General features: G+C 38.9%; 1 protein-coding gene across 2 annotated transcripts in view; it reads right to left on the bottom strand.

Annotated features, from left to right (window-relative positions):
• PRDM5 (PR domain containing 5) overlaps window positions 1-12,943 on the bottom strand; it is a 126,932-nt gene that overhangs the window by 53,272 nt on the left and 60,717 nt on the right. For both annotated transcript variants that reach the window (XM_015417098.1, XM_015417099.1), the window contains 3 exons: window positions 8,731-8,824; window positions 7,373-7,533; window positions 3,480-3,573 (listed from right to left, as the gene is read on the bottom strand). In XM_015417098.1, the coding sequence (XP_015272584.1) occupies window positions 3,480-3,573; window positions 7,373-7,533; window positions 8,731-8,824 (349 nt within the window). The remainder of the gene's footprint in view (window positions 1-3,479; window positions 3,574-7,372; window positions 7,534-8,730; window positions 8,825-12,943) is intronic.

Below are 12,943 nucleotides of genomic sequence, written 5' to 3'. Positions count from 1 at the left end.
AGATGGAAGTGATTAAAACTTATCAAACATATTAGGAAGCCAAGTGATTAAGTGCACATGTTCTGTCATCTTCCTGCAAGCCAAATTTGTTTATGCAAAACTAAACAGAATGTCATAGAAAGACTATTTGTTAACAAGCACTTTGCATGTCAAACGCCAATCCTCACTCTTTTAAGCTGGAAACCAAACATCACTAAAACTCTCTGCAGCTTGCCAATTATTTGAATATGTTGTGTGTGGTGAACATGATGCTCCAGGGCATCTACTTTGTTGTGGAAATCTTTGTCTACTCTATACAGTCAGATATGAACATAAATCAAAGTACTTAATATTCGGTGAAAGAGACACAGCTAACTAGTACAGTGAGGACATGGTCGTACTGACTGTGGGGGACTGGCGAAGAAAGAGTTGAGTTCAAACTGGAATATGAAAACACATGAATCAAGACTGTATTCTCCAACAGGGCTCCAAACCCAATCTTGACCCTCAAATAAATGAAAAGTATTATAGTTTTCCCCAACAAATTATATTTTTCCTTTATATGTGAAAAAGAACCCGTAGAATAAAAATAGATTGTGCCACAGTCTTTTCCTATTTGCACTCATCTTACCTCAATAGTAACACAAACCACTAGGATACATGGTCCTTCTACTTGGCCTAACCATACCTCTGTAAAAGTCATACTCTTAGAAGCAGAAAACCAGCCAGTTAGCCAAGGGGTAAAAGGGGGATTACTTAAAGGTGATAGGGAAATGGCAGAGAAGCTGGATGCATATTTTGCCTGTCTTTGCTGTGGAAAATGGGAAGTGATTGCCCACTCCATATCCACCAATTTTGGGAGGGATGTCAAAAGACTTGAGTCATACTGAGGTGATGAGAGAAGAGGTCCTACAACTGATGGACAAATTAAAAACTGACAAATCACCAGGCTCAGATGGCATACATCCAAGAATTTTGAAAGAACTCAAATGTGAACATGTGGTTCTCCTGACAAAAATATGCAGTCTATCACTAAAATCTGCCTCCATACTGAAGACTGGAAGGTGGCTCATGTAACCCCCATCTTTAACAAAGGTTCCATAGGAGATCCGAGAAATTACAGGCTGGTCAGTCTAACACTGGTACCGGGTAAGTTGCTGGAATCCGTTATTAAAAACAGAATTAGTAGGCACACTGATGAACAAAAGCTATTGAGGCAGAATCAACACAGATTCTATGATTAGTAGGCACACTGATGAACAAAAACTATTGAGGCAGAATCAACACGGATTCTAACCCTTTAGAGTTCTCTGAGGGATGACCCAGTAGATGTTGTTTATCTAGACTTCCAGAAAGCTTTTGATAAAGTTCCTCATCAAATACTCAACAGTCATGGGATAAGAGGACAAGTCCTCTTGTATATTAAAAACTGGTTAATTAACAGGAAACAGAGAGTGAGTATAAGTATAAATGAGCAGTTTTCACAGTGGAAGGTGGTAAGCAGTGGGATACCACAGGGCTTGGTACTAGGTCTGGTGCTTTTTATCTTGTTCATTAATGATTTGGAGTTGGGAATAAGCAGTGAAGGAGCTAAGTTTGTGGATGACATTAAATTGTGGATGACACAAAGAATCTGGGAGGATTGTGAGGAGTTCCAGAGGGATCTGTCGAAGCTGGGCAAGTGGGCATCAACGGTTTTATGAAAAAAGCCCACAGGGAAAAAACCCATGGTCATAAATTATGTATAGACTATGTAGTAAACACAGCTTTTGAACTTAAATTTCCCCAAACAAATTCTTTAAACTAAAATTAAATTAAATTAAATTAATACACGTGGGCTTTTTTCCTGTGAGATTTATGACTGTGGGGTTTTTCCTGTGGGCTTTTTTTCTGGTTACCGGCATCAACATGGCAAATTAGGTTTAACATGGGCAAGTTCAAAGTACTGCACATTGGATCCATAAAGCCTAACAATAAATATATGTTGATGGGGTCTGAACTGGTGGTAACTGACCAGGAGAGAGACCTTGGAGTTGTGGTAGATAACTCACAGAAGTTGTCGATTCAGTGTGAGACTGCAATAAAACGGCAAATGCTATACTGGGGATAATTAGGAAGAGGACTGGAAACAAATCAGCCAGTGTCATAATGCCCTTGTATAAATCTATGGTGCAGCCTCATTCGGAATACTGTGTACAGTTCTGGCCACCACACCTCAAAAAGGATATTATAGCATTGGAAAAAGTGCAGAAAAGGGCAACTAAAATGATTAAGGCAATGGAACACCTTCCCTATTAAGAAAAGTTAAAGAGGTTAGGGCTCTTTAGGTTGGAGAAATGATGATTGAAGGGTCACATGATCGAGAAGGTAGAGAAAGACGTACTTTTCTCCCTTTCTCACAATACAAGAACTCATGGGCACTCAATGAAATTAGCAAGATAACAGAACAGATAAAAAGAACAGATAAAAGGAAGTACTCAAAGAGTAATTAACATGTGGAATTCACTGCTGCAGGAAGAGGTAGCCGCTACAAGCATAGACAGTTTCAAGAGGGGACTGGATAAACATATGGAGCAGAGGTCAGTCAGTCAGATTTACTGTTACAGTCAATGACAAGCACACTGGTGCAGAGGTCCATCAGTGGCTATTAGCCACAAGGTATAGATGGAACACTACGTCTGGGGCAGTAATGTTATTTATTATTGGTGCTTGGGGCAACAGTGGGAGGGCTTCTGGAGTTCTGGCCCCACCAGTGGACCTCCTGATAGCACCTGGGTTTTGGCCACAGTGTGACACAGAGTGTTGGACTGGATGAGTCACTGGCCTGATGGTTTCTTTTATGTTCTTAAGTTCACTGGCAACATGGCTTGAAGAACCAGATGCTGCTACTATTTGAGAAATAATACTTTTAAATAAGACAAATACTTTAAAAAAATACCCAGCATTTTTCTGTTAGATGGCTTTATAAATTGTCTTTATTCTAGTGATCAATGTCTGAATACCACATTTAAAATCAAGAAGAAATTTCTTGTCTTGGCCAAACTGAGATCCATGATCAGTTTTGCCAGCATTTATTTTTCAAAAAAGCAATCATGGAGGTAGGGATGGAGTAGGGATACCCCTGTACCACTGCATTCCAATGTAAATTGTCCTTCAAAGCTACCCCCTTGGGATTAAGTTTGCTAAGGCCTTCCTAAACTATGCCAAGTTTAAGAAGTGCCACAGCATTCCAAAAAAGCAGTAATTTAGTGATTCTGTATTCAGCGGATCCTCATAATCTGAGGCCCTAAACTGCAGTTCATTAGGTTGTGGATAAATCAAGCCCTGCCTATGGGTAAACCATTTTGTTTCCATCATAGTACTCGTATGATTTCTGGTAGGGGCAAAAAGCTCACTAGAGCAAAGCCAGTTGATAATGCAAAAGAAAAACCAGCACTGTGACATGGAGATACTTAAATGTCTAAGAACATGTGTTCATTTATTACAAACTAATGCTGTACCTGTATGGCTTCGAATATGTACTCTCAATGTTCCATTGCTTGCAAACTTCTGTCCACAATATGGACAAATTTTTTCCTTTTCACCTGTGTGAGTCTACAGAGAAGAGATACGAAGCATGAGCATGATTGCAAAAGAAAACAAAATTTAATATGGCTATATTTTTTATGTTTCTTCTTCTAAGAGTCTACAAATATCATAATGTTGAACTCAAATGTAAGAGTTTAGCAATAGTTTAGTACTACAAAAGTCCTAAACAAATTAGCTATTCATTCCAAAGTACAGGTTATTAAGCCTAGAGACTCGGCAAATGAGCCTTTTTATTTCTTTGAATGGTTTGGCTTATAAAATTCAATTAATTGTTCTGGCCCTTGAAAAGGCTTATGGCAGTAGTAACAAGTATGGAAGTAACAAGCATGTCCTCATTACTTCCATATTTGCATGATTCCTTAATAGCATTTGTCAAAATAGTTTGGTGTAGTGGTTAAGTGCACAGACTCTAATCTGGGAGAACCGGGTTTGATTTCCCACTCCTCCACTTGCAGCTGCTGGATGACCTTGGGCAAGCCATAGTTCTGTCAGAGCTGTTCTCTCAAGGACAGTTCTGGAAAGAGCTCTCTCAGCCCCACCTACCTCACAGGGTATCTGTTGTGGGGAGGGGAATGGAAAGGAGTTTGTAAGCCACTCTGAGACTCTGAGTGAAGAATGGGGTATAAATCCAATATCTTCTTCTTGTTGTTGATTTCTTCATGTTAAATTCAAGAGCCAGATTTATGCATTTATTTAGAAAAACATTTCAATACCACATGGTCATAAAATGACCACAAGGTTGAAAGCCATGTTCAGTTCAGTTCTTTTTGTGCTCAGTTCTATTGATAGTTATTGTTTACTGTTAAATAAAACTGTTAAGTGAGTTTGACCTGCTGAAAAATTTACCAATAGAAATATAGATGGGTGAGGAGCCCTGTTTGCATACAAGATTTCACTTTTGTTTGTTTCAAACTGTCTAGTCATAAGAAACTACATTTCTCAGTTCACTTGGACTGTAATTCATATTCAGTGCAATCCACCAACTTTATTATCTAAAAGATTTGTTTGTGCTTTAGTTGATACTACAAGATGGATAGCCATGTTAGTCTGTCTGTAGTAGTAGAAAAGAGCAAGAGTCCAGTAGCACCTTAAAACTAAAAAAAATGTGGCAGGGTATGAGCTTTCGTGAGTGACTCAAGAAAGCTCATACCCTGCCACTTATTTTGTTAGTCTTTAAGATGCTACTGGACTCTTGCTCTTTTCTACTATTAGTTGATACTAGATAGAGTACTGGATTGGTCCAATGTTGAATATAATGAGGAAAAATTCATCCAAAAGTTAAGCACATTAAACAATGCAATCCAAAAACACTTTCCCCCAATGAACTGTAAGCCCCATTTAATAGACCTGAGTAGGTTTCTGCATAGACCCACTTAACACTGATATCTAAAAGCCAAATTAGATGATGCCACATTCCCTGAGTCCACTATGGGGGCACAGTGCCATTTTAGAGCTTATTTCTGAAAAGGCTACTGGGGCTTACTCCTGCTGGGCATTATGGAGCAGGCAGATGAAAAACTTCTGTTTCTTTCTGCTCCACTTTCAAGAGCTCTTGAAAATGGCATGTGGGGGAGAGAGCCTTGTCCCCCATGCTGCAGTCCCCAGCAGGATCAGGCCCCTGCTGTATTTTCAAAAGTTAAGAAACAAGCTCTAAATGCTGCCACATCCTTGTGGTAGACTCAAGGATGAAATATCTAGTTAGGCCTTAAGTCTTCTATTTACACTGAAAAGTCAGGTCTTAAAGGTACATAGACTTTCACCATCAACTTTGCATAGGATTTCACAATAAACTTTGCCTAGGTTAAATGCGATGTCTTTAACTTTTGGAAGCAGTGGTCTACGAGTTGGAGTAGTAACAACTAAGAGGCCACTGAGTAGTGTCCAACAGGAGAGGGACTCACATTCTTACTAGCAGGTGTTACAAAGTAGCTGTAGATGCAGGTGGACTGCCAGAACAGTAGTGCCAGACAGTTTCTGGCAGATCTAAATGTACAGGTTTAGCCGTATCACATATTCATAGCAACACACCTGTTCATCTTTGCATAGTAAGGGGTAGTAGAAGGAAGTGTGGCAGCACAAAGCCTTTGTGCATCAAAGTTTGAAATCCACATATTTCTTCCAATCCTTAGTTGAAATATAATCTGAACAAAACATTTGTTTTATGTCTTCCAGCTCCTATCGTATTACAGAATGGCTATTTTCCTTTCAAACACAGTAGCTATGAACAAACTGAATGAAAACTGTAAATTTTAATCTCAGTCACGCAAGGTGACAAAGGAGATGACCTTCTGGAAATCTATTTCGGTCCCAATGCCAATGATTCCTGCACACTAACGGATAAACAATGTTTGTATTTGCTCTCCTTATTGAAGGCCCAGATTTACAGAGAGAGGAAGAAAGAATGTTGGTTTAGTTCGTCTTATCAAATGCAACTGCATACAGCCTTAATGGAATAAAAGTTAAGGCAAACACAAATCGGTCAATACTTCAATCTCCAGACTGTGGTCTTGGTCACTGGAGGGCATGCAACTTACAGTAGCTTTAAAATTGAAACAGTTCAACATTTTGCACAATAACCTGTACACATTGAGTGACTGGTCCTGTTTCTGATCAAATTGCTAGCAAATACAATGACCAGAAATGTAGAATTATGGTTCTTATTACAGCTTTCACAAACCCTTCTGGGGTACTGATTCAAGCAAATAATTACCGTTAAATTGGTTGCTCTTAATCCAGACTGTTTGGTATTTACTTATTTAGAAAATGTATAACCTGTCTCTCCAAAGATCTGTTCAAGGTGATTCGAGGTTAAAAAACAAACAATAAAATAACAACAACAGCAACAAACATGCAACAAAAACAAATCATAAAAACAAGCCAGGGACATTAAAATAACATGCAGCTGCCTAAAATGATATTTAAGTGTTTTGGAACAAACTAGGATAGGATGAAGATCAGCACTTTAAAAATAAGTGTATAGTAAGTAAGCCTGATGTTGCACCTGCTGCACCATTCAGTAGTCTTCTGATAAAAGTTAGACTCAGCCGAGTTTTACATATATTGTATACCAGCATTTGGGAACTCTGAGGACAATAGGAAGATACCATAAGAAATTTCAAACTTGGATGAAATTACTAAACTATGAAAACCATGGACAATTTTTACCGGGAGAACTCCAGATTTCACCTTAATTGGAACTTCTAATTCTTGTTTTGTTGGGAAAATGCTGGGCAACACAATTCCGAAGACTGTCAAGGTGGAGGCAGCTGGCTGCTGGCACAACAGCAGTGCTTCTGGTACATTCGCTAAAGGAATCCTCACAGCCCAAGAACCAGCGAATACCCCAGGAGCGGGGCCACAGTGGCTGTGACCAGGCTGGCATCCCCAGAAACATACCCACAAGACATAACAAAGAAACATACCATATAGCCAGATAGTCCCATATTTTTTCCATAGCCAGATAGTCCCATATTTTTGATGCCACTGCCTTAGCGAGGGAATAATATTGTTTTCCAATATTGTGCCAATAAAGACTTAGCAGCCACCAACAAAATTGAAATTAATTCTTTACCTAACTGAGGAATAGAAGAGTGGTCCCAAAGATGGTCTGACGAAGTGTGCACGCACACGAAAGCTCACACCTTGAATTAAACTTTGTTGGTCTTAAAGGTGCCACTGGACTCAGACTTTGTTCTATTGCTTCAGAGCAACACGGCTGCTCACCTTGACCCAGAGATTTAAGTTCACCCAGTGAACTTCAATGACTACTGTGACCACATAGTTAAAAATGACAGATTGTACTTACTTTTTTATGACTCTTCAGCACAGAGGGTGTCACAAAAGCTTTGTCACATAAGTCACATTTATATTTCTTATGACCATCATGAACAACCTGTATGTGAACATTTAATGTGTCCTTCCTCTTAAAGGTAGCATCACAATGATCACACTTAAATGTCCTTTCACCTAAGTAATAGAAAAAGGAAGAAAGATATATTAATATTATAATTAGCTTAATCTCTACTATAGTACCAGTGGATATACAGAAAACTACCACAAGATCATCAACACCTTGTTTCACCTAGAGGATGTGGGGTCCAACATAAGAACGTCAAATTTTGAATACATCTGTCTAAAAAACCCTCACTGAACTTTTCAGAAGTGATATTTTAGGCTTGCAAGACAGGCATATGTATGACACACATGGTGTTACTATTGCTTTGAGATAATATCATCTTATTCAGGATATCACCAGTTTAACGTTTGTGGAAAACTTTTCAAGGAAGCATGATCCAATGGCATGCCAATTGGTACTTTGGAGGCATTTTCCTGCCCTACATAAGTGTCCCTATGCATGAGTGTTTTGCATGCCTCAGTAATAAAAAGATATATCTGGTTAGAGAAAACCCAAATCAAAGTTTGTTATGATGATTAATTTCTCTGGGCCTGTTTGACCATTACATTTAAAAATGCAAATTCCACAAAAGCTGTATGAGCTGTTCATGATTTAAAGATTTGGATAAACCTGTCCAAGGATTCAAACTTTTTGGAAAATGATTTTAGACAACACAAAAAATATTACTGGCTATGAAGTCCCCTTTCAACCTGAACTCATCTTAATAAATCTCTGGGACCACTCTTCTATTCCTCAGTTAGGTAAAGAATTAATTTCAATTTTGTTGGTGGCTGCTAAGTCTTTATTGGCACAATATTGGAAAACAATATTATTCCCTCGCTAAGGCAGTGGCATCAAAAATATGGGACTATCTGGCTATGGAAAATATTTCTGACCAGATCACACTTGTTGAAAACCTCTTATTTATTTAAGTCTTACTTTTTAGAAAAAATGTTCCCTTTTTGTCTATATGGTAAATCACATAAGTGATTCCAAAGAAATACACTTGTTTAGCCTTTTATTAACCTTTTTTCAATATTCTATTTTTTATTTTTGTAAAAGTTGTAGTAGTTATAATTATGGCTACAGTACTGGTGTTATATTTGTATATGTACTGTTTTATTAAAAAATAGAAAATAAAAATAAAAGTTATTTAAAAAATCCCAATCCAAGAAAATATTAGTGATAATTAAATTCAAATGAGGTGAATGTCTATGCATGATAGAGAGTATTCTTTAGTATTGTGCCCATAATATCATAGGACTTACTGTTATGTATTAGAAGATGTCTTTGCAAAGAGAATGGAGTTCGGAACAACGCTTTGCATTCCTCACACTGAAATGGTCTCTCTTCAGAATGAGTCTATAGATGAAAGACATTGTATTTTAAGAGGAAAGTCTATGAGATATCAGATTGTATACACACAGCTATATTTGTTCCATCTTGGCCAATTCTCCTCCTTCCTATGGCCCTTCTTCACCCCCCCCCCCATGCATATCTCATGATCTGCATCAGAACCTTTTTGGTGGGTATAAGGGACTATTCTTCCCTTTTTCACCAGTGGAAAAGCTAGTTGGATCCAACCTATCAATTAGAAGTAGTACAATAATTGCAGCTATCTTTACTGGGTGAGATGAGAAACACTAGTGTCTCATTTTACCAGAGAAGCAACAAAGTCTTAATTCCCTGTGCTCCACTGTCAAGCCAGCCAGCAGTTTAGCTAGGGTGTTGTTAGGCAGATATGCCTAGAAATATGGCCTTAGAAACAAAATCTTCAATCTAGATTTTGTTTGATCTTTCACCAATAACCAAAGCATAAAGATGTTCAAAATCTGATGTTCCACCCACACACAAAAAAGTATTTCCTCAGGTAATCACATCCTACTTTGCAGCCATGGCTCAACCACCATATTCTAAAGCTTTAAAATCTAGTAAGGACCCATGCCCTGTTGTTTCCCAAATCAAGCTTGTAATTTTATTTTGACCCTGAGGCCAGAGCTAACAGAGTTATTGGTGCCTGACTGGAGTCTTGCTTGCCAATTTGAGTACTCCACGGTTCAAGTAAGTTTCAAATCATGAAAAAAAATGTTTAACAGTGATCCTGAAAAAACACACCCACTGCTTAAATGCACAAAAGCAATGGCTTTCAATAGGCCCTTGTGCAAATGGAAGCTTTAGTAGACGAGGAAGCACACATGATGAACATTGTTTATAGGATCCAAGGTACATTATCTTCCTAGACTTATGAACACACTGAGCAAAGTGGGCTCTTAAACATTTCTGTTGATCAGAAAAATTAAAGTTTGTGCTTTAAAACAAATGAACAAGCAAAGACCTTCTAGTGTCCATAACTTCAGGTGCTTCCGGACAGGGATAATTCCTTGCTTCTCAATGATGCCACTGTTTGAGATTTTATCCATGCATTCTTTTCCCACCCATCATTCCCCTCTCTAGTCACTAGCAGGTCTTTTGTCATATTTTTTATCATTGGTAGTAGGTATGTTAATTAACACAAAAGGCCTGCTGGAGGTGGAGGGGGCAGAACAACAGGCAGAAAGGAGAACAATACTGGATGTGGTGCCAGATTTTGTGGGGAGGTGCAGAATTTCAGTAGAAACACAATGATGCCATGCTGAAACTAAAAGAAAAACCACTGCCAGGGACACGGGGGGGGGGGGGGAGGGGGGGGGGGGGAGACAAAAAAATCCATGTGGAACCATCCTGTGTATCTAGATTCTTATGTGTCTCTAGACTTATGGTAACAGGAACAATGATGGAATTTGTTAAATCATATTTCAGAGTTACAACAGATACTAGCCAAATGTATATTTCCAAGCAGTATATTATCCTAAAACTACAAATGAATACACAAAACAAATGATCAGTCTGCTTAAATCCCCCCCAAGCCTTTTAAATTTAGAAGCACTGCATGTGATCTAGAAGTGAGTCTGTTAGATCTGAGCTTACACCAAAGTTTTTCTTTCTCTCTCTCTGTTATCCCTCAAACTCCTTTTTAAAACTTGCCCAGGGATTTGGTGCAAGACTTGCTCTCACTTCCATCATCACACTACAATACAGGCATTTCTTTCTCATCTGGCTTCTACTTGCATTTTTGCCAACTAAAAGTACCCTCTGCAGATAATTAATCATAGTGAAATATGAAACAAAGAGATCCACAGGCTAGAAGACCATGATTTTTTAAAGAAAAAACTGAACAGCCTAGCAGTTTCTGCTTTGCATATGTTTTTCCTTTAAACTGGCATAATCCACCTCCCTGTAAATCAAAGGCAGTTTTGCTAGTTAATTTAACTGATTTAATCTTCATGTAATATAATGCGTTTTGTTTGCTGCTGTTATTTGGAGGGAGGGTAGCAGCATTATTTTACATTTCTGTACATTTGTATGTGGATAGGTAAATGTGTAGCTAAACTATTCACATTCTTATCTCAAGCATTTTAATGAAAGAAAATCTATCATTCCTTCTGGATTTGGGCAGACCTTGAGAAGAGAGTGGTTCCAAAGCTAGAAAACAGCCCCAATGAACATATGTGCATCACTGCTACCTTCAAAGGTAGCCCCCTGACAGGTCATAGAACTGTGACCGATAACAGCTTGCTATTATATAATGATTTGTATGACTGACAAATAGTCATAAGACATCGATTTGCTCATGGGCTGAGGCAGAATGTAGTAGATTTCTTCTTTGAGGTCTCATCTACTCAGGGGAAATGCTGTAGATACACTTATTCCCCCATTACAGTGGGTTAGTTACATATGGGGGCATTACACATGGAATTATTCCCCACACCATTTCCCACAAAAACAGCACAAAATGGTTCATCACATTGTGTGACAGTACCAAGATACAGAGGAAATGGTGCTGCATCTCCCCATACAAGAGAGAAGAGAAGAGAGAAGAGATTGGATTTATACCCCGCCCTTCACTACCCAAAGGTGTCTCAGAGCGGCTTACAAACTCCTTTCCCTTCTCCTCCCCACAACAGACACCCTGTGAGGTGGGTGGGGCTGAGAGAACTCTGACACAAACTGCCCTTTTTCAAGGACAGCTGTGCCAGAGCTTGTGACTGACCCAAGGTCACATCAGCAGGTGCAAGTGGAGGAGTGGGGAATCAAACCCGGTTCTCCCAGATTAGAGTCCACGCACTTAACCACTACACCAAACTGGCTCTCCAAACAAGAAGATCATTATGCCATTCTTCACCTTTTGCCTCAGTTATGTGAAGCAAAACATCATACTTTTTAGAGTAGTGAACTGAAAGAAAATATGAATGCTTCTAACCAATCTTTATATTGTTGCTGTATCTACTGGTATGATCTTGAACAGCGGCCACTGCGGAAAAGCCAAATAATGTCTGGACATAAAGAGACTGAACTACCTTCTCACCTCAACAGGTGGATCCTCCAGAACAGGGCTGAGACATTTGGATGAGACTTTGCTGTGGGGAAGCTTGCACTGCTGCTGACTGTGTTGTACCTGTTCTGTGGATAAATAGAAGGCTTCAGTCTCCAGGGCTGTTAATATGGCACCATGCATGAGTGCAAAATCTACCTACTTCTCCTTGAAGTTCTACCTTTTAAAAGCATACTTTGGGGCTTGCTTAGGTGATCACTTTTTCCAGTTTTACAACTTTTAATTTTGACTAAAGTTCTGGTTATGTAAAATTATCAGGGGTTGTACAGAAGCCAATGCAAACACAGAAAATGCTCCAAGATAATCAGGGGATGCTTTTTTGACTTGCCATCTCACACCATGTTAAGGAACCTTTGAAATAATGTGATCCCTCTTAATCAAGTATCATGAATCTTATTCAGAATTCAGTGCAAGAATAACCCGATTTTTAAAAACCCCATAGTATATCACTTGGGATTCCTGTATGCATAAACAAGAGATGCTAATTCAACTACTGGCTAATTTGGACAATAATCAGATCCATGTGTGGTAAAGAGAGTGGACATGAGAAAGTAACTTCTCCATCCATTCAGTGCACCTCCCCTGCTGATGATGCCTAATTCTAACCATGTGATGACATAGCCTAATTTCACACATGTTGGGTAATGCACTTTCAATGTGCTTCAGCAATCCTAAAGGGCACTGAAAATGCATTATCCAACATGTGTGAAATTAGCTATAATGTTTAAATGAGGCAAAATGCAATGCACAAAGGCTCAGTTTTTATAGTTAATCTCCTTATCTCTTTGGGAGGTTGACCACAAACTGTGTACACTGGACTGAGCCCCATTCAAAGAGTATACCAGCACATGGATAGTCAGTGGCAGTGGAAATTGGACACTCACACTGGATGAACAGGGATGTCAGATGTGGTCTTGTACCAACTCATCACGTAAAGCACTGGGTACTATCTAAAGTCACCTTTTATCAACCCTCTAACAAGCAATATCTGGCTTCCTTGATCAAGTAAACAAGCCCCTAGTTTCTTTCAATATAACTGTAGTATGGTT

Source organism: Gekko japonicus, unplaced genomic scaffold (genome assembly GCF_001447785.1).
Source record: "Gekko japonicus isolate JY-2015 unplaced genomic scaffold, Gekko_japonicus_V1.1 scaffold814, whole genome shotgun sequence".
NCBI lineage: Eukaryota > Metazoa > Chordata > Lepidosauria > Squamata > Gekkonidae > Gekko > Gekko japonicus.
Note: the sequence above shows the minus strand (reverse complement) of the source record. Positions and strands in the feature narration are given on the sequence as shown.